Source organism: Zosterops lateralis (genome assembly GCF_965231275.1).
Source record: "Zosterops lateralis genome assembly, chromosome: 4".
NCBI lineage: Eukaryota > Metazoa > Chordata > Aves > Passeriformes > Zosteropidae > Zosterops > Zosterops lateralis.
Window position 1 is genome coordinate 7,178,548 of NC_139765.1, and position 22,291 is coordinate 7,200,838.

The following is a 22,291-nucleotide window of genomic DNA, read 5'->3' on the forward strand; positions in this document are numbered from 1 at the left end:
AAGAGCAGCAGTGCCACTAAGTGGACAAGACCTAAATATTTGCTGACATTTGTTTACAGCAGGATATTTCCTTTTAATGGCTAAACTGACTCATAGCATTTCACCATTGGAATCCTCATTGTAAGAATTTTTTATCATTATTTAATACTGTTTTAAAAAGTTATCTCTACTGCACTACTTTGTAATTGAAATTTCCTGTATATTTATTATAAAAGACCGATTTCTTCAGATGTCTAGCTGATGTGTTACCTATAATGTCATAGGAAAGGCATTTTTAAAATCCAAAAACTGCTAGAACTTGTCAGAATTCCACAATCCAGTAAGATCTCCCTGCAGTTGTTGAACTCACCTTGGCAGTTGCGTGCATTGGGTGCCAGCCTGTACCCAGTGGAGGGACAAGTACATTGAAAGCTCCCAGGAATATTAACGCATCTAAAGGAACAGATATGTCCTCCAGTGGGCAAAGCACATTCATCAATATCTGCAAGAAAAAAACACCACTAATTTACTATGTGTTCATGGCATTCAACCCAGTGCAAATGTAGAGTGCTCCTGCTATGAGCTTCGAACACAATTTGATGATTCTAATATCTGGGCAATGAAGAAGATCATATGATAGGTGTGGCTCTAACCAACAATATTTAAATAGAAAAGATTTTCAGGAATAAATGGAACTCTCAAGAAAATTAAAAGCTATATGAGAGCCCATGAGACAAAGTAATGGAGGAAAGCAAGCACTTTACAGTTACATGTATTCTAATGCTTTATAAAAGGGAGAGAGAGGAATAGTTTAATCCTTATTTTTACAAAAAGGAAATTAAAATTAGGTGCTTTGCCCAAGGCCTCAATGTTTAGTAAGTCTTGGAGACCTAAGACCAAGTTCAGGATCTCGTCCATAAGGTCACATCCATATCCTCCTAATATTTGAGAACACATTAGTCCAGAACCAGCCACAAAAAGAAAATATACACAATACTACCTAGTAATACCATATATTAAATATATAACATATAAATATGCTCATATCTCCACTTGCTGAAGAAATTCTGGTAGTTCCTCAGGAAAAAGACAAATTTCTGGAAAGTTAAAAAAGTGTGGCAAGCAACAATTCAGTATAAACAACAAAAATGACACCACACATCCAAAGAGATGCTTCTGGTAAAGGACACGGGTGGGAGACATTCACTAAATACAGTTTCACAAGAAAATGCCGAAGAGACTCAAACGGTAAAATGAAAAAAATTGTTTGTGAAAATGAAAAAATGAAAAAATGAAAAAATGAAAAAATGACATGGAATTGCTCATGTTTGTTAGGGCAACAATAAGGAATGGCCACCCCACCCTGTCTCTCCCTGCAGCACCACGAGCTCACCTTCACAGGAGATGCCATCTATGTCACTGAGCTGGAACCCGCGGCGGCAGTAGCACTGGTAGGAGCCGTACACATTGGCACACTCTTGACTACAGGGGTTGCTCTCACACTCATTCAAATCTGAAATGCAAAGTTATACACCTGAACCACAAATTTCTTGCAATGTTCATCGCTCCTAATAGTGGAATAAGACAAAGTTTTGGAAGGTAATTTTTTTTTTTTTTTAATTAAAAAAGGGTGGCACACGTCACTGAGTAACCTGGAAATAGGGAGTTCTGAGTGTGCTATCTTAATGGGGTCTGGCAGTACAGGCTAATTTGCACTGTGCTCTGATTTCCTACTATACCTCAAGGTGTGAGACTGAGGGGGAATCTTTAGGCCAACACTTACATTTCTGTGTCTGGATATCAGCAAGGCTGGTTTTGAAGGTTTTGAACCTGATTGAGTTGAACCATTGTTCAAAGTGGAGCAAATGCAGACCCATACACCTCTGCATCACAGAATCACAGAACCATTCAGGTTGGAAAACACCTCCAAGACCATTGAGTTCAACCTGTGACCAAGCCCCAGCTTGTCACCCAGACCAGAGCACTGAGTGTCATGTCCAGGCATTCCTTGCATACCTCCAGGGATGGGGACTCCACCACTTCCCTGGGAAGAACCTTCCAATGCCTGATCACCCTTTCAGTGAAGAAATTCTCCCTGATGTCCAACCTGAACCTTCCCTGGCACAGCTTGAAGCTGGATCATCTTGTCATATTCAAGCTGTGGGCTGTAGTGGCCTTGACTTAGAGCAGCAGCATTCATGTAATCAATAGACTGCACTGTGATGATTTCTCATGCCATTCCAGTGCAGTCTTGCAAGCTAAAACAACAAACAGCCAAAAGAGCAATGGGCTGTTTCTCACACTCCATAACCAAAGCATTTACAGCCGTACCTTCACAGGATCTGCCATCAGCTGAAAGTTTGAAGCCCATGGTGCAAGTGCAGTAGTAGGAACCAGGAGTGTTCTCACACTTGTGGGCACAGAGGCGGCCTGGGTAACGTCTGCATTCATTGATATCTGCAATGACAAACACACAGAGAGGTCTGTGCATTGGCTGGCTCACTGCTGTACCAGTCTGGACAAGAAAGTGATTATAAAAGTTTGATTGTTATTTTCCAGATTTAAATTTCATGCTAAAGAGAGAAATCCTCAAAATGCTCATTTAGAAGCACCCCAGAGTATAATTGGATTAGATCTATACAGAAGAAAGGTCCTTTGATCTTCTAAAGAAACTTTTTGCTGTAGGTGCTTATAAAAATATCATGGAAAGCAATTACACACACTCTCACAACCTTACCTTTTAACAGGATAGCAGATACCATGTTGACAACACTAATACAGCTTCCTTTGAACTATCAGCTGTTCTTTAATATCATTTTAGAGTCAGCCAAATAATATAGCAGTCAATTTTACATTCTGAAGACAGAGGGTTTGCAGAGAGCAGTAACATTCTTTACACAGGATCATCTATAAGTGACATGGCTGAAGATATTTAGGTTGATGGTGCAACTTACCAATACACGTCCTACTGATGACATCAAAAGTGTAGCCAGCTTTGCACTCGCAGCGGTAATTCCCTGGGGCATTGATACAAACATGTCCTTCTCCACAGGGCTGGCTAGAGGATGAGCACTCATCCACATCTAAAACAAAAAGTGATTTTAAGCACACTTCTGATTAAGTTGAGAGAAGAGCAACATGTAAACTTTTTTTTTTTTTTTTTTTTGTCCCCTGGTGGTTATAAACTGTTTTGAAACAGAAAACAAGATGTTATCATGCTCTCTGCTTTTACAAGATCAGAGTCACGAATCCAAACTATTTGTACCAAAGAAGGTTAGCTCTAAGGTGTCCTTAATGTTGATGGACTCGGGAGGAAAGTAATCAGGCAATCTTTGGAGGAATTCAGGTGCAAAATTATTTTATTATGCATATTCAATATTTGTGGATCAGATCTTCATCTAGTATAAGATATCTGAGATCCAGAGTCTTCAGTAGTGCTTTGATAAGCCTCTCATAGAAATTGAAAACACATACAAAAACACCTCTCTGCAAAAAACACATCAGTTAAAAGCCAGCCAAAGGCATCTATGTCCTTCAGTGTTACCTCAGTGGCTTTTGTAGGATATTAAGTTGACCATGTGTTATCTCTCTATACTAAGGAGATTTGGGACCACACAGCATTGTTCCATTGACACAGTCACTGCCAATGCCATTTATGGGGTCTGATAATCATTACTCCTCAAAATATAGGGTTTCATGAGTTTTATGAAGGATAGAGGGTGGATGCTTTTCATTCTTCACTTGCTGGGACTGCCATGAGGGAAAGAACAGGATCAATGATTAGCTGTGGGAATGATAAAAACCTGGGCAAAGTGCAAGAAACTGGTAAATACAAACATATATCCGTGATTTATTTTCTTCCCATCTGTCACTCACCTACACATCTTGTTCCATCTTCATTGAGGTGGTAACCTCGGCCACAGCTGGGTGAGATTCGCTGGCAGGTAAAGGAGCCATCAGTGTTAATGCAGATCTGTCCAGCTGGGCATGGCATGTTGGTACTCAGGCACTCATTGATATCTACAAGAGCACAAGTCAGTGTAACTCTTTCTGGTCTGAAGAGATTTAAGGTAAGATCCTCTCATTATTTACCCCTTCAGGGAAAAGTTCTGGCTGTGGCAGAAGACAACTATTCGTGACTTTTAGTTTCACTGATATAATTCTTCCAGAGTGAAGACTGGGGAGGTATAAAAGCCATAGATAGCAGTGAAAATTTGGTGTTGAACTTATATTTATTTCAAAGCCTTTAAAAGTCTCTACTAAACATACAAAGAGTTAGTTAACAATTGAGTTCACCAGCTTAATCAGTTCTGCCTCACTCTGAGTTCTGATTGAGCTCTTAGCTTCTACATGATGATCAGAGTCACAAATCCAACAACAAAATCCCCTCAACTCCACATAGAGGAGGATTTGATTCCCAGTGCATAAAATTAGGCTGTGAAACTGCCTAAATATTTTGAGCAAATGCATTTTATGGGCCGTAACTATTGCTGCAAATTGATATGGCTTTACTGATGTCCATGACAGCAAGTTAATCAAAACCTGGCACAACCTGTGGCAGGCATGGGCTTTCAAAGGGCTTGCTGTGCACAGGCACTGGCCTCCCTCATTTTAAAGGCTGCAATTTTGTTTTCAGTCTGTTTCCAGTCTCAGATTTCAACACTAGAGGAGAACAAGGGGCTGATAATGAGTGCAACTTGGCAGCTGCTGCTGCTCGGCCAGTTCCACAAGTCCAAGACTTGCTACGCCAATGGGGGAATTAAAGGTGAGTTGAGACTTGAAAATAATACTCAAGGGAATAACTGATAGATTTGTAGGTCATGTTAGACAAATCCATATAGAGTCTGCTGGAAACCAGTAATTTTAATGCATTTATGTGAAGGTTATAATTCTGGTTTTGGGGAGTCTTGGAAACAAGGCATTGGCCTTTAAAATAAAACTCCTCTCCACAGAATATAGCTGCACATAGTATTTAGTTGTAACTGTCCCATCTTTCTCATACACAATAAGATTCTTGATAGGCTGTAACATGGGACAGGTCTGGAAAGACCTACATGCCTGTAAAACCCAGCAGACTAATATCAAAGGGTGTTGCAGAGGATGTCCAAAAAAAAAAAAAAAAAAAAAAGCACAAAGCTTTGACTAAAACCTTTTGGCTAGAGTTAGATAAAATATATCACATTTTTTTTACAAATTTTATTTCAGATAGAACACCCTAAGACTTAAGCAGCTAACCACCTTAGGTAATGCAATCTCATTAAAAATAGTGACCTAATATTTAAGTCTTTTATTTAAATGGCTTTTGTCTGTCACTCTTATCTGTGGGATCAATGACAGAGCAATGCACACACAGGTGAAGAATAGCTTGAGCAGCTCAGAACCCACCCAGCAAAACTAGAGCTTTTCTCCCAGGCAACACTTGAGTGTTCCCCAAGACAAGAACATGCCTTACCAATACAGTTGCCTAGTGCATCTTGTATAAACCCACTCATGCACTGTAGCTTGGGTCGGCAACGGAAAGATCCTGGAGTATTCTGACAGATAAAATCGGGGGGGCAGTTATGAGTACCAGTCTCACATTCGTCAATATCTGGTACATCACAAAAAAAAATTGTTAGCAGGAATTCGACAGGTTTTTTTTTTTTTTTTTTCATTACATTTAAAACATAAGACATAGTTAAAATCATCACACAGATTAATCCTCAGCATACCTTCCTGGAATTCTGTGATCCAGGATCAATCTGTCTTACTAGCTCAAAAAAGATCCCAGTAATACCAGGTAGGTTAAGATTTTTTTGCTATTTCATTATTAATATTCTGTATAGGGGTGTGTCTGTGCATATTATGCTTTACAAGTTCTCACAGCTAAATGATTCAAAACTATTATAGAGTACCTAAAGCATCACATTCAGCACTGCTCAGCCTTGATTCAGCAGTGTGCTTAGCTTTGAAGTCAGGAAGATTTAATTACCCAAGTGCAATTTTAATTTTAAATTCAGATCGTGTGCAGATATTGTTCATTTCTTTCATAAGTGAATTAATTGGCCTTGATTCCCATCCATATTAAGACTTGCAATATCCCTGCATTTTCATGCTTTAAAATGCACATAAATATGAGTTCTGCTTACTTTAATATTCTACTCCAGTTCAGAATAGACAATAAGTATTTGTGAATAAATTATTGTTCACTTAAAGCAGATAAAAGAGACAATGGATAATGAGGCTTCACTAATGAATGTAGTCCCATCCACATAATGCAACTAAAATTAAATATTTGCCACCTGGCAATGGGATGAAATCTCCTAAAGCTATCAAAACACAGAAACTCTCCAGCAATAGGATACCTCAGCTTTCTCCTTCATGCAGTTGATTCAACAGTATCCCATGAGTTTTGTGGGACTTAAAAAAATGAGTGTGGAGACCATTTGAAGTTTAGGTTGGGTTAATACTGAACTGGGTTTTGTAATCACCTCTTTTAGTCCCCAGACCAGTTCTTAACATGCAACACAAACTGCCAGCTTGAAATACAGTTATATCTCCTGGAAATCTGTACAGCAGCCTCCAGCTGTAGGATCTGGTTATTTGCAAGGTGACAGGTGGAAAAACTGCTGTCCTTGAAGTGTGTTTGTCTCAGTTACACAAGTATTTACCAATATTGTAATATGTTTGCTGAAAATCCATTACCTTCATGCAGAAAAAGCCAATTCTTTATTTTCACAACTCATTTTATACAGTTTTTAAAGACCTCGTGTGCAACTTTAATTGGTTAAAAGCTTTCTCACAAATTACTCTATTGTAAAAGTCATTAGTTAGTAAAAGGTATTTTAGTTGTCCATCAAATCTCTCTAATCTTGTATTGTTTACATATTTTCTTTACTGATCCACGTGGGACAAATCCCTTGTTATTTCAGGTGCATTTGTTTTTCAACCCAGGAATACGTTGTTATGCTAACCAGTTCTCATACCAAGATGGTTTTCGCATGGGAACTTGCAAATTACTTAGAAGAAGTGTCAGGCTAACTTTGGCAATTTAGCAGAGCAGACCTGATTTTATAGTTCTTTCTTTCCCTGTCACAACAACCAAAAGCCAAAGAGCATGGCAGGATGACGGGCTTAATTTTGAACTTGAGCCTGGAATATTCTAGTTTCTCCTCCCAGGACATACCTTTGCAACGACTGTCATCCGTCAGCTCATAGCCAGTTCCGCAGCTCGTGTCCCGCTGGCAGCGGAAGGATCCCAAAGTATTGACACAGGTTTGTCCAATCCCACAGTTGTGTGTCCCAGTGATACATTCGTTAATATCTGCAATATGAAAAACCATTTAAAAAGAGATAAGAGAGTAAACAAGGAGCATGATGATGGGAAGAGGCAAAGTTGAAGGCTAGTTATGGGCACACCTCCAACCAAGAATTCCTCTGAGCATCAAAATACAAAAGTGTGGATTTGGCCTCACACTCACATCCCACTACAGCTGCTGTCAGGCCATAAGCCAGCAAAGACTTTTGGGCCCTGTTGGTACTAAGACTGCTGATTCACTGTACTTAAGAAGAGGAAGAGCAGAGTCAACATCATCTGATTGAGTCTAGTAGTAGATGATGTCTCTGGATATGTCTAAGGTTGTTAGAGCTAGGATGTGTAGACAAGGTCTGCTAGTGGAGTTGGCAGTGTTTGGTTTATGTTGGACTCAGTGATCTTAGGTGTCTTTTCCAACCTCAGTGATTTGATGGTTGGGTTATAGTGACTACATGAATGAGGCAAACTTTCAGAAATCCTTGCCTTGTTCTGCATCCCACCAGAGGTTGAGGGACTCTCCAAGCCAAATTGTGACTTTCTACTTTACAGTTACTGATAGACATTTCATTTGAGAATTATTTTCATTTTAATTTGAATGCATAAGAAAATCTGACATCCATGTAAATCAAATGTAAAAGCTCTTCTTTTTTATATGTCCAACTAGGTTAGTGTTAATCTGACCAATCATCAGTAGTTATTTTATAATCTGAAGTTTGTATCTAAGCTACTTAAGACTCAGTTTCCAGGGACTGACAGAAAAAGGCACTCTTCATTTGGAACACTTGTCATCCTTGAACAACTCTGCAGGATGGGCAAGCTGAACTGTGCCCTGGAAGGGCTCATATCCCTCAGCAACAAGGAGCCTGGGCTCATGAGCTCAGAACCAAATGTCACATTGCACATGCCTGAAGTCAAATGCAACCTCTATCCCAGCCCACTTCATTTGATGTCACAGATTAGAATATCCTGAGTTGGAAGGCACACACAAGGATCATTGAGTCCAGCTCCTGGCCCCCTGCACAGACACCCCTAAATCTCCCTCTGTGCACCCCTGAGATCATTGTCCAAACTCTCCAGGAGCTCTGGCAGCCTTGGGGCCATGATCATTCCTGGGGGAGCCTGTTCAGTGCCTGAACATGCTCAGCAGGGATGGGGAAAAAGGGGCAAGAATCAGATTTTCTTCTGGGAGAAACTAACAATCCTTCTTTGACAATTCCCATGCCACTCATGGAATCCAGAATATTAATCCTTCCTGTCAGTTGTGTCCTTAACAAGCTAAAGAATCCTACTCTATTTATTTTGTCTGCCTTATCAATAACAATCCACTTTTACGAGGGAGAATAGGTATTCTATTTTGCTTTTATTCACAGCAACAAATCTGAACTCTGCCTTTTCTCCATTCTAAATTCTCCACCTTTTCCACTGACCCTCCTTAACTTCATCTTCCCACAACACTCCACTCAAATCAACTTTTTATGACTTCACCTCTCTCCCCAGCTGACATAAACATATTCTGGTCTCTTCTCTCTGGGTATTTTTGTATCTATTCTTGCTCTTTTAAAACAGAAATGTTTATAATTGAAACAATGGCTTCATTTCTTTTACCTTCACAGGTGATACCATCTGGTTGAAGCTGATAGCCAACGAAGCAGGAGCAGACGTAACTGGATCCTGTGTCTCTGCACTGCTGAGAGCAGGGACCTCCACCTAATGGATAATTACATGGTCTCATGTAATTAAGAGGCTTTTCATAGCAACTGAAACAAACCATTAATTTACAGGATACTTGATTAATTTAGAATGAAAGTTTCCTGAGTTGTATATTCAAATACACAAAAGAAAGAAAGGGCTAAGCACCGAAAGCTCTAAAAATTAATACAAGAGTTATTCAGACAAACAGGAAGAGAATTTACACAAAATTTGGCTCATCATTAAGAAAAACTATTTCTAACCTTGTTAAAATAGAAATTAATATTAAAAATGTTTCATATTCTAAGAATAGAGAAAAGGTTATATAGTTCCAACAACAAATATTGGTTGTAATGCTGCAGATATTCTTTGTACTAACAGACCCCATGTCCTGTTTTTTAGAATGGCTGGATAAGTATTAAACAAAAGGTGTGAAATAGGCACAATCCATGTGAGCAACTGCATCTATAATACATTATAAATATTTTTTTAAGTACAGCAATTTCTAATGAGGACAGGGCCATTAATGGATCACTGAAAATTATGTGGAACCATAGTTTTGTGGTTGAGATCAACAGGCTCTGCTCTCTGAATCTCTGCTAATACTGTGAGCTCCATCCTGACACAGTAAAACCTGTAGTGGAAGTGTTAGAACAACAGAATTAATTTCCCCACGTAACATGAAGGTGCTCCAAAACAAATTGCTGGAAGTTCCATTGCCTAGGAAATTTAAGTTTCCCCTGTTAAAGTTCAGAAAATTACAAGTATTTTTGGCATGCCAAGTTTATAAGAAAATATACTGTAGACAGAACCAACAACTGGCAATTAGCAACACCAATCCATCTCCTGCAGGCAGCTGGTTAACTAAGAAATACCACAACTGATTACTTGAAGAAATAATGCTAGGAAAATATGTAACACATTTTTCTGTGTCATATCTTGTAATTAGCAACTGGAGTCAAAGAGGAGAGGCACTGTTGACTCCAGTCCACTAATGACCTGGTGGATTCCTATTCTCTTCAGAGTGTAACAGCTGTAGAACATGGAACACAGTAAATAATTTTTCAACTGGAATATAAGCCTATTAAATTGATTTTATCCTCAACACATTTCTGAGTTCTGAAATGCTGGCAGAAAACAATGAATCACTGCTGGGTTTAGGTTTATGGACATGTAAATCACATGAGACAAGCAGTAAATCAGAATACTTAGCACAGCAATATTCCAAATGCACATTTCCAAGGAGGCAGAGGAGCATGACTAATCAGGACCATAGCCATTTTTGTCTTCCTTTTTTTCAGGTAATGCATCTCTCAAACAGAAACAAGTTTAATTTCATATTCAAACACCCTGATATTCAAACACCAAGAGAAGAATAAATTATACACATATTTAATATAGGATCACCATATTCTGAAGAATCCAAAAGGTTCAAGGGTGACACTTCTGAGGTATTACCCACTAGAAGTTAAGTAGAAGTTAAATGTATTGTGTCAGCTTCAGCTGGATAAGATAGAATCCACTGTGAGATACAATGACTCCCTTGTATTTAGGAACTATTTAGGCATCACTTAATGGCTCATTACTCCTTGGAAAGGCTCTTCCTCATTTTTTTTTTACCCATAACTATCTTAGGCAAAAGGCTTTGGCTAATCTCTAGATCTAATTTGGTTTCACTTTATTGAAAGCAATCACAAAGGAGCTGGCTAGCAGGACTAGTCACCTGACTCACCTCTGCAGCCATCATGCAGATAAGGATCTTCTTGGTCTAGTTCCTCCTTTGAAATTTCAACTAAAAAGAGAAGAGATAGGCATTAGGGGAGAAAACACTTTTCTTCTCAAGGTATAACACTGTGTGCTTGGGATGGAACTCACACCAGGATTTTGGACAAACCAGAACAAAATTAAAAAACATTATTTACCTATTTTAAAGCTATTTCTTACTGAAATTTGACATTCAAATGCTCATGGCCATGCGGCATTTTCCATCTGACTGATATGAAAGTCACACTGTGATCACAGATTATATATGGACTGAGATTTTCAAATGCAGGTTCTTAATGTCAGGCTTTTAACCAAGCTTAACCTCATTTTCATAAGGCATGTTGTTGAGGCATGCTGGGCTTGCACTGACTTCATAGTAGCTTGGGGTACTCAGAGATTTAATGAAAATCAGATTAACCTCAGTTATTTATTTAGACTTCAGTTCAAAAAGAACTCCACGCCTAAGTTTCTGGGCACACACTTATAGCATTCTTTCAAATATACTTACATACATTGGAGAATTTTGATCTGCAATACTCCTGCCACATGTACATATCCCAAGAGTTCTCTCCACATGAGGACATATGAGGGCCAAACAGATCCTGAACCCACTGGTCACCCAAAGAACCAGCTAATGGACTTTCTCCAATCCCACCACTTTGAACACAGTGGCAAAAGTAGGTTGGTAGTGTGCAAAACAAAATCCCAAAATACTCTCCTTATTGACCAGGAAACTTGGGTTTGTTTCAGTGACTGTCCACGAGCAGTCACCAGACTGTTCCAGCAGCAGTCACTTATAAGCAAGTGATGCACAGAGGATGTGAAAACAATGTTTGTGCAATGGCATGAGGCTGGATTGGTTCACTGAATCCTCAAGCCACAGGGCCACATTTCAATTATGCAGAGCTGGTGAAATCAGGTTGCCCAAGTCTGGTTGGATTTTGTACAGGTCTCTGGAGACACAACACCAGAGATCACAAAATTAATTAGGTTGGAAAAGACTTCCCAAGACCATCTAGTCCAACCTGTGGACAATACTTTTTGTGACTCAGAGAGCCAGCTTGCCTTACCCCTGCAGCAGAATGCCCTTCAAGCACTGCTATGGCACAACAAACACAAGGTTCCAGTCCAAAAATCTGCCTTGCAAAATGGAGCCTCATCTCCCCTTCACAATCAACCAGTGTCTATTTGTGTTGTTTGCTCTGCCTTTCTACAGGTATTTTTATTGTCAATAGGGTTATTTGATGTAAAAGCTTGTTTCTTAGTTGAGTGATGAGAACATTGTCCTGCCCTGCTCACGGATGCAACCCCAGCTTTGCAATGCAGAGTGGCTCTTATGTGTGCCAAAATAACCACACTATTGATTGTTGTGTGTGTCACTTGCCCACGAAGGCAATGAGGGAAATACTCTATGCCATGCTCACAGTTCTCACAGATGATGTATTTCTCATGCCCTACAGGTACATTGAGTATGCAAATTTCTGTTATTAGCAGAGATGTCTGAGTACAGGGATCTACCAGCCCAGTCGCCTCAGCCAGTGCTAATGGACAGGGGCAATTCCCCTCCTGAGACAAGAGCACACACAGAGACACTGCCTGAAAGGGCATTTCCAGATGTTACCTGATAAGGGAGACACTGAGACAAGCCAGGCCTGATAGACCTGGAACAAGTCTGATAAACATCCTGGCGCAAGCTTTTGTGATGGGGCTTGAGTTTAAATGATTGATTAGGATGATGTCCCCCAAAATCTGTTGTTTGTGACATGTTTGCAGTGCTTGGCAGCCCATGACGGGGGAAACACCACACAGCATGACTTGTCTGCAGTTTCAGGTCTGTCTGCTAAGTGAAAAAGGGGAAAAAAATCCGAAACAAATGAAGGTAGGGGTCAGTCTGTACACATTTATCCTCTTCAGCTCTGTGGGCCAGGTACGGAGAAGGGTGTCAGGAGCTGCTGCCAGCCAGATACCCCTCTTTTTTGGTAAGATCAAAATAAACAGGTTCCACACTTCCTGGAGATCTTCAGTTGTCCAAGACAGTCCAGGCATTTCAAATACCCCTGGTGTGTGGGCATTTGCCTCTCACCTATTTGCATTCTGCTGAGCTGGCAAAGGCCCTCTAGCTTTTCAACACAATTCAAAGAATTGTTTGTTGATTTTCATTTTAATTAAGCATTTATCAGTGGGCATAATGCCATTAAAAATAATAGCTTATATTCAGCTTCCAAGATAATATCATTAGTTGCCAAAATAAGATCTTGTACATTTAAGTTCTGACACCAGAAACTAAGTGACCTCTTCCTACCTCTTATTTTCAACACCAGCCTTTCAGCTATCACTAGCCAAAAAAATGAGCTCCAAAACAGGCATCATTAAATTACTCAAATGAGATGACAAATCAGAGGAATTCCAACAGAAATAATTTAAAGGGAAAACACTCCTTGCACTCTGTATCATTTTGTGTCTCACTCTTTTAATTATGCAATAAAATACCTGGCTCTTTTTTAGGAGCATAGTCACTGATGGACAGATCAATGCCTTCTTCACTTTTCCCACAGCAAGTTCTGAAGACAATTCCACACTGATATCCTATCTTTGGGTTGGGTTCACAACTCTGTCCTTGAACTTGGGCAGCCTTTCCCAGCAAACAACAGTAACAACATGTCTGTTAAAAAGAAAATGAAAAGATTAACAAAGTCAAAGCAACGTGAGCCTGGACAATGGTGTCAGTAGTTATCTCACCTTGGCACCAATAGAAAATTTTCTGAAAATTTTGTAAGGACTCCTGGTATACTTGGACTTGAATTTCTTAACCTGTTCTGGAGTTTAATGAGTTCTGCATCTGGCCAAGCACAGAACCTGGGTCCAGTTCTCAGCAACACTGTGTATGTGTGAAGGTGTGTGCAAACTGATGTGGAAGACCACAACAGTCCCCACATGGATATGGAATTTCGTTATTCCCTGCCTGCACAGCCTGGATTCAAACACCAGCCAAAAGTCAGAATTCTTCACACTCTTGCTTCCCATTCATGTCCAGTTTAATTAAAATGGGATACATTCAATGAAGCGCAGGGCTCAGTTTCACTGGAGCTGCTTAATCAATTTCCTCCTTAAACAAAAAAACTCTCCTTGTCCAAGGTTTGTGTTAGTAGGCCATAAAGAGGAGCTATTTCACTCTGAAAAGCATACTCTGACATTACTTAAAAGCATCACTGTCCTGACATGGCTTTCAGGAGTAACGCATGATCTGTGTCTTCAAGACCTGCTGAACTGCAGGCCTGGAATACACCACAGAAGCAAGGACAGGACAAGTTAATCTCATGGAGGAGTTAATCCCAATTTATTTAAAATTGAGAAGATGCTGCTGATTTATTCAGTTTTCTGCCTTGTTGTCAGAAAGCAGCAAAAGTGTTTGGTTCTCTGGAACTGGTGTCTGCCAATTGCTACTGTCACCCTAAAGTAGATTTAAGCTTTTTTTATTAATTTTGCTAGTCTTCCAGACTCTATTTTGCTTGAAGAAAATTTCCTGCACCATTAAACAGAACAGACGGAGTATAAAAATAACCAAACTTTCTACTAGATTTCTATAGTTTGGTGCTTTAAGCAAAAGCTGAAAAGAAGGTAACTATGAAATGCTTTTCATTACTTTGAGATGTCCATCCCTGCCTATATTCTAAGTTTTCCCTTGGAAGGAATTACATGTTTCTCTTCCTGTACAGAACTGAAAGGCACTTTTCAGGCAAGATAGTAATAGCATCCTGAAGTATGTAAGTATTCCATTTTGTATGATGTCATTAAATACACAACTGAAACTTTTCCATCCTGCAGACTGCTGTAAGGGCTGGAACTCCTCTCTCGTGGCCTCATCTCCTGGGATGTTTTTTTCATGACCTCCCAATCTCTAGGATAAATGTTTTCCCTTATTTACTTGTGTTTGATGAGATGGTTCTTATTACCCTCTTTTTTTACAAGTTTCTCCAACTACTTCCATCCAGTGGCAGATGCTCCAGTTTTTTCCTGTTATGTCGGGATACTTCCATCTTTTCTGGATGACTTTAGACATAAACCCTTGATGATTGCAGTATTTCTCAATATTTATTCTAACATACCAAGCAATTGGCTGAGGTATCCTTCTCAAAGTTCTTAAATGTGACCATATTTCCCAACCATAAATTAGAAGAACAACATTAAAAGTGAGATAAAGATTCATTACTTCACTTAAACCTGCATATTTTTGATAATCAAATCTTATTTAAGTTATTGAACAGGCTGATGCCTTGACAAATTTTGTCATTATATAATTCTGGTATCCTCGTTGACTTCTGCTGGAAAACTCAGTCTACTTCTTTATCTTGTCACAAGCTGTTCATATTAGGAGTTACAGAGGTTCTCTTGATTTTTTTTAAAGTGTGATCATTAATTTTGCCCTTTTTGAAGTGTTGAATAGCCTTATGTTCCTTATTTCCTTCAGGCTGAGCCACCAATTGAAAAACCTCTGTCTCCAGCTCATGTGAAACTTCAAGTATAGAACCTTATAAATCTTGCAATATTTGTAAGACACTAGATCTTCAATTATATAATCGGGTGCCTTGAACCATTTGTTCCAACCTGTATTATTCTAACTTTACTATTCAACTGTATTATTCAAGGTGCACTATGCATCTTGATTTAACATCTTGATAATGAGAAAAAAAGTATGTTTCTATACCTCAGCCAAAATGATCCAGAGATGGAAAGTGTCAAGTTTTTTTTTTTCCCCTGCAGCTTCCAAGCCATGCCTTGCTCCTCATGTTTCAATAGACAGTAGACAGCTGTGTCCTACCTGAAATCCCATGATCACTTTACTGCCTTCTCAAACAAAGGAATAAAGGAGTAAAGTTACATGGGAGAAATTTGAAGACACATTTTTGGTGTAACTAGGAAGCACCTGAAGTTCCTTAGATGAATAAGGTCCCTTGATTATGTAAAGTTGACAATAGTTTTGCAGTATTTTGTATTATTTATGTTTGGATTTAAGTCATCAGTTTTGGTGTGAATTCTATAGTAATATGCTTTTGGTATGTGTCCACAAGAGGTCTCTCCCTTGCTGAAATTCATTAGATGCTAACCAAAAACCCACTAATAACTCAGAGGAATTTTCCAGAACTTTTAAAGAGCTAAACAAAAATTAAAAATATTATCACTAGTCCTAAGCAATAAAAATTTTGTGCTTACCTATTACACACAACCAAAGTATTCATGACAAAATTTTTTAGATAAGAACGTATCTCAACCTTTGAAAAGTACCTGACAAATGTTGGGGAAAATGTCCAAGTACCTTGAAGGTGGTCAAATTTCTAGAAGCTGCACTCCTTTCTGCAGGGCTGTTGTGGTACAAACTTCCAGAAAATATTTTCTACATCTTGTGTACCAGCATCATGTCTAGAAATTAATTGCTTTCTTTTGATGAAGATTTTAAAGATTAACCATTAATTTTTGGGTCTTTTTTTTCCCAAGGGTGGAAAAACGATGCTTCCAAACCAGAGGAAAAAAATCTGCCCATCATTTCCTATGCCTATTGCCTTGATGTGTAAAAGCTTACAGATCTCTCCATCCAGTTGTAAAACTAAGTCATGTTAATTTAGAACGCTTACACAAGCTGGAATTATAACTACCCTGAGAGGATTAACTTCAGTCCTATCCCTTTGGACCACCAATATTGAAAACCAGTGAGTCTGACCTTAGGCCACGATGCTTTAGTGAAAGCTGCAGCCTGAAATATGTCAGAGTTTCTCACCCATCCATCAGTACAGCATCAATGTCCTCTTTTCATGCAAAAATGGTTTCCTGGCCAATTATTCATTCTTCTTATTCACCCTTTTGCATTCTCCCCTCTGCCTCAGCTAAGATGCAATATTACAGTCTGCTTTGCTGAGCAGGGCTCCATTCCTCAAAGAGAAGGACAAAGTGAACGACTTCAACAGAGACAAAACTCTTCATGTACAGCAAACCAAGCCTAATGACCTTCAGAGTCAACCCTAAATAACCTCAATTCCACTTCTTAGAGAAGAAGAAGAGTACCTGTGATGTCTCACCTTGAAGTATTCGGCTTCACAGGTGGAGTTTTTGGCCACGTGTGAGTCACACTTCTCGCGCACGTTTGCGAATTCAACCCCATCGGAGCAGGACTGCTTCTCCAGATGGCTGCGGCAGCACTGCACCTGGGTCATGCTGCCAAAGGCATGGCAGAAAGGGGAGAACAGGGTCACATATGGGTCAAGAACAGATGATGCAAGGTTTGACAATTAGTACTCCTATTATTTATGTGGAAAAGGGTTTCTGTGGGAACACTGTTGAAACGTAAAGATGTTCTCTGGGAGGAGGCAGATTGTCTGTGTGACATGTTTAGTACAGTTGCATTGCTGATCTACCTTGCAGTCTGTCCTGACAACTTTTTTAAACCAGTGGGTAACTTCAACCAGGCCTGCCTCAGGGCTCAAGGTCTTTAGGGCTGCATTTTGGCATGTTTTGTGACAGCTGGTGGCTGGGGAGTCTGATGAAAGGGAGAAGTCAGGCTCTGGATCTTGTGAGAGCCTGCAATCCCAGTCTACCCTTGCACCTGCTTCCCCAAATCAACAGGTATGGCACATGGAAGGAAGATCAGAACATTGTCCTGTGGGACACCTGGAGATAATGGAAAGCAATGAAGATACCAAGGGAAATGACAGTGAGAAACAGCAGAGTGTATTGCAAGCAAGGGGAAACTAAAGACAAGGGAAGAAAAGTATTACAGGGCAGGGAGCTGCTGAGAGAAGATAGGATAAAATTGTGCAGGAAACTTAGTTTTATTACACTGCTCATTAAAGCATTCTATTTTATCTCAATGTCAGTGAAAAAGCTGGAAACTTATTCTTGCAGGGAAAAAAATTCTATATGAGGAGGCTTTAAACTCCTCCAGTCCAGTTGCTACTGTCACGTGAATATAAAGCCCAGTGAAGATCTTTCTCCTCTCTCCACTCTATTTTCATGCGTAACTCTGCTTTGCTCGGTAGTTTTGTGGGTAAAGCTCTTCCACCACTACCTTCTGTTACAGACACTGGGAAACAGAGAAAAAACACCCTGTACTCCTAAAAAATCCTCTATTCCATGGCTGGAAATTTTGATAATATCAGGAAGAGGAGGCGGTCAGTGCAACTACTGAGCTACAGGCTTCTCCCACCATCACCTGAGATGAGTGGCTTACCATGCATCCCATCTGGAGCAGTTTTCCTGCTCTCCAGTACCACAGGATGACCTTTCAGCTCCCAGGGAGCAGGAGGGACTCCCTCAGCTCTTAGGGGAGGCAACTAAAAGCAGGGGGCATGTTGGTACTGTGTTCAGATTATTTATTTATCTCTGTGCATGTGGGTGAGACCAGGTGGTCAAGATACATTCCTCAGATTCCAATTTCTATTTATTAGATTGTACATGAGTCACTTCCAACCCAAACCACTCCAGAATTCTACAGTTTCATGATTAGTAATGGTCTGAGTGTAGTGCTCTCACTTGGACAAAAACAGCCATGATATTTCAATGCATAGGAACAAAACCCAGGATAATTTCATGCACAAATTATTAAAAAATAGACTCCAAAATCGTAGCAAGAAGTTAAGCCCAGGACAGTAACTTTATTTGGCAGTATATTTGAAGTGTTTGATATCTGATTTAGTTCCAGTTTGGAAGAATATGTAGCTTTTTTGTTGCTGAAATTCCCTCTGAAGAAGAATTTCCATTCCCTGCCCAGCTCTGGGGTGGTCTGACTTTCAGGGCTTTGGAAGCCTCTAAAAACTAAACTCCAAGCCCAAGAGTGTGGGAGCTGAGACTTTCCAGCCTCTTTACCCCTCCAGATTCTCTTGAGGAGCTAGATATGTTAGCCACAGACAAGCAAACAAATAAACAAACAACAGAAGTCTTTCAGTAGATCTGTTTGATTCCTGGTGTGGCTTTGTTTTTTCAAACACAAGCCAACTCTGTGAAATCTCTGAAAAACATGCAATTTCAACCAAAACAAGAAAGTTTTTTTAAAAATGTTTCTCACAGCTGTATTCATAAGTCATGTGTTCCTCCCCAACTGTAATACGGAATTAAACATTAATTGGATACTAGATTAAAATACCATTTGTTCATTCTGAGAACAACAGCAATAAAATCACACTTCATCGCCCAAATCCTACAGCCAAGTTGCACTGAATTTTTCTGAAAATAAGCAGGTATTCACAATATGGCAGATATTGTATAACACTAAATATTGAACCTTTCGGAGCATGAGGCCTCATAACTGATATTGATTCAAGATATTTCAGGTAAAATCATGCATTTCTGAAGGATGAGTTTTATTCGTGGCTCACTAGTGAACAAAAATCACCAAGACATTTAAAAAATCCCTATTTGTTGTTTTAGATGTTGACCTAAAAGTTACTTCTTTACTAGATAATTTGATTATAAATGAAGTTAAGAAATCATGTTTTATATTCTCACTTCTACTTTCTGCTAGAATTTAACAAATGTGGATGATTTTCATGGAGTTAATTTCCAAATGAAAATCTACACACCCACTTATATCCACAACCTTTTCACATTTATTATTCTCCTGTCTAGAGGATGCACTCCTAAACAAGTACAAATTTCATAATCACCTATTTTTTATTTAATTCATTTTCATTAAAGCATTAAAATTTAACTTTCTTCTGAAAACAATGTCTTTTTGATCTACTTTTATTACCCTCTATCTCCCTCATTCTACTTCCTTCAAGCTATGTCAGTGCTATTCATGTGTACAGTGGAAGGTCACAGATAAAATATCAAAATTAAAAAGAATGATGTTGCAAAAACAAGCTAGGTCTTCCAGCCTTGGATTCCTCAGTCTGCATTCTTGCAACACTAATAAATAATATTATTCCTGATGTAATTCCAGAAAGGCTACACATTGTTAAAGGCATGCAAATACCATGTGGAGATAGACTGTTTCTGGCAGGGGAATTAAGTTCACTTGCTAGGAGTTCTGGGCAGGGGAAACTCTTCACTTGGAAAGGAAGAAGACTTATTGGACAGGTTGAGTTCCAAAATTAAATGGCAGCTCTTTCCAGCTGCCGTGAGTTTGACCACACCATGAGAAAATGAATGAACGGGAAAAGACTCGCTGTGATGACAGCCAGAGATATTACTCATTAAAATTCTACACTTGTATTTACTGAGTCACAAGGACACAGAGATAAACACTGACATTGTCCAGAGAGATAATGCAATGAGATAAAATCATTTGTGGGCCAAGAAAGCACAGTAAGAGATTGCAGACATTGGGCCCAGAGCCCTGTTTCAGCTTAAACACAATGGAGTTAGAGCAACCAGAGGGATCTTTGGAACTTGTGAACTTTACACAGGGTCTGGCTCACCTTGTGTAGGATAAAAAAAGTGTGTCTGTAGCTTGAACCACACCACACTCAGTAAGTGACACTGACACAGCTGACTAGTCCCTCAGGAACCACAAGGGACTTTGGAAGAAGAATACTACAAATATTCTGGATCCCAGAATATCTCCTTGTTTCTGGGATCCACAGCAGATATGAGAATGACAGGGCTGGAAATCAATTCTTTCTTTACTATGGAAGACATTTTCCCTGTGAGGGTGGTGAGGCCCTGGCACAGGTTGCCCAGAGGAGCTGTGGCTTCTCCATCCCTGGAAGTGCGCAAGGCCAGGTTGGATGGGGCTTGGAGCAACCTGGGATAGTGGAAGGTGTCCCTGCCCATGGCAGGGGGTGGAACTGGATGATCTCTAAGGCCCCTTCTAATCCAAACCATTCCATGATTTTATGATTACTATGGATGTATGGTTGGGAAACAGCCAAGGGGATGCAACTCTAACTCAATAAGGAAGTTGGTTCCTCACAGAAACAAGAGACTCTAGCAGTGGGCTTCCTTTGAGGGAGGATCTGAATCAGACACCACCAAGTTATTACTACTCTAAACAGAGGATTCAAAACATGCAGGGAAATTCTTGTAAAGCATATTGGGGAAAGCACTCACATCCATTCTCTTCTGTGTTGCAGTCTTTGCACAGTAAGTGCAAAAAATCCCTGTGTTTTCCCCTTATGTTCAACTGCTAAACTTGCAAACTGAAGCTGAAATACACAGGGCAAACAACTCCCCCTGGCATCAAGTGATACAGCTTTCTACCCACCACCTTTTCTAGAGCACTCAAGTGAGATGGTCAACACTGAACTGCACTTGGTGGTCAGGGGATCCCAGCTGGAGTTTAAACAATGACAGGAATGCTGACATGTGGCCCCCAGCAGTTCCCACTTCATGCAGGAGTCTAAGAAGGAATCAAGTTCTTTTGAAAATCCATGACCAATAAGCTATCCTGTTTCTCAATCCTCTATTCTCTCCTGCCTAGACCTCAGCAAGGGCAATGAACCCAGATCTGTTCCTGTCTTTGTGCAGCAGGAATAAATGTAGAACATCAGTGTCGTTACCCCCATGCACCTGCAAAAGGAATCATGCTCCCTCAGTGCTCATTCTGGCTCCAGTTACACCAGCAATTCGGAGCAGAATTTGGCCCTGAGCTTTGTGTCTGAAATGGCCTCCAAAAGTGACTTTTCTGTACCTCTCACAGATGTGCCAGTTTGCAATCATAACTGGAGTAGAATAACATTGATGTTAAAAACAGGTGCCAATTTTATTTGGTCATTTTTTGAATGAAACCAAGCTTCAGAGAGATTTTATTCTAAATTCTTTATTATTCAAGCAATCATGAATAAATGCAGTCAAACTGAGTTTATCAACTTAGGGTTTCGTCAAGATGTGCTCATACCTCTCACAGAACACATCTTTTATTTCACTAGGACTATTTTTTTAACTACATGTCTGTTATGCACAAAAGCTAGATGAAATATTAGTGAGCTTTTTTTTTCAGTTCCTATGATGTCCTAGTGAGTCCCTAAAATGAAAATCTTTTGAAGAATAAATTATTTACAGCAGAATCTCAATTCACATTAATCAAATTATGATTATATCCTCAAGATACTCACTCCCAGATTGTTCAATAAATTTGGTTTCCTGTTTTTCCTGCCTCTGTTTTGTCTGTAATTCTTATGACCCTAAAAGTATTTCCTAAATTGGCATTTATTTCCTATCTGTCAATTCTTCTGCATAAGAGACTGCTTTCAATGCCAGTATAAATGCAGAAGTCAGAAAACAAGGATAGACTTCCCTGGAAGACACATTCTTTCTGTAATAAAGATCAACCCAACACTTCTACAATTACCAAGGTTAAATCACTTTGCAATCCATTTGAGTAGAGGGGAGCAAATTAAATTGTTTTAAATACAAATTTCACTGTGAAGCTGCCTCTCAAACTACCAGTTGTTAGCTTCACTAATTAAAGGTAACAAGTGCATGTAACAGCAAAAATAATGCAAACTATCATTGACATAAAAAATACAAATGCCAAAATAACATATAAGAGATGCAGTAGAATTAAAATCTTAATTAAACATTTGCCTTCATTATTTCACTTAGTAGATTACCAAACAGAAATATCCTATCAATTCT

General features: G+C 39.5%; 1 protein-coding gene across 2 annotated transcripts in view; it reads right to left on the reverse strand.

Annotated features, from left to right (window-relative positions):
- Nucleotides 1-22,291, reverse strand: part of FBLN1 (fibulin 1) — a gene marked incomplete at its 3' end in the record, with an annotated part of 73,245 nt that overhangs the window by 34,140 nt on the left and 16,814 nt on the right. For both annotated transcript variants that reach the window (XM_083860459.1, XM_083860460.1), the window contains exons 3-13: nucleotides 16,798-16,933; nucleotides 13,217-13,388; nucleotides 10,695-10,754; nucleotides 8,879-8,980; nucleotides 7,145-7,282; nucleotides 5,432-5,569; nucleotides 3,856-3,999; nucleotides 2,934-3,062; nucleotides 2,311-2,436; nucleotides 1,373-1,492; nucleotides 350-481 (exon numbers count right to left, since the gene is read on the reverse strand). In XM_083860459.1, the coding sequence (XP_083716585.1) occupies nucleotides 350-481; nucleotides 1,373-1,492; nucleotides 2,311-2,436; nucleotides 2,934-3,062; nucleotides 3,856-3,999; nucleotides 5,432-5,569; nucleotides 7,145-7,282; nucleotides 8,879-8,980; nucleotides 10,695-10,754; nucleotides 13,217-13,388; nucleotides 16,798-16,933 (1,397 nt within the window). The remainder of the gene's footprint in view (nucleotides 1-349; nucleotides 482-1,372; nucleotides 1,493-2,310; nucleotides 2,437-2,933; nucleotides 3,063-3,855; nucleotides 4,000-5,431; nucleotides 5,570-7,144; nucleotides 7,283-8,878; nucleotides 8,981-10,694; nucleotides 10,755-13,216; nucleotides 13,389-16,797; nucleotides 16,934-22,291) is intronic.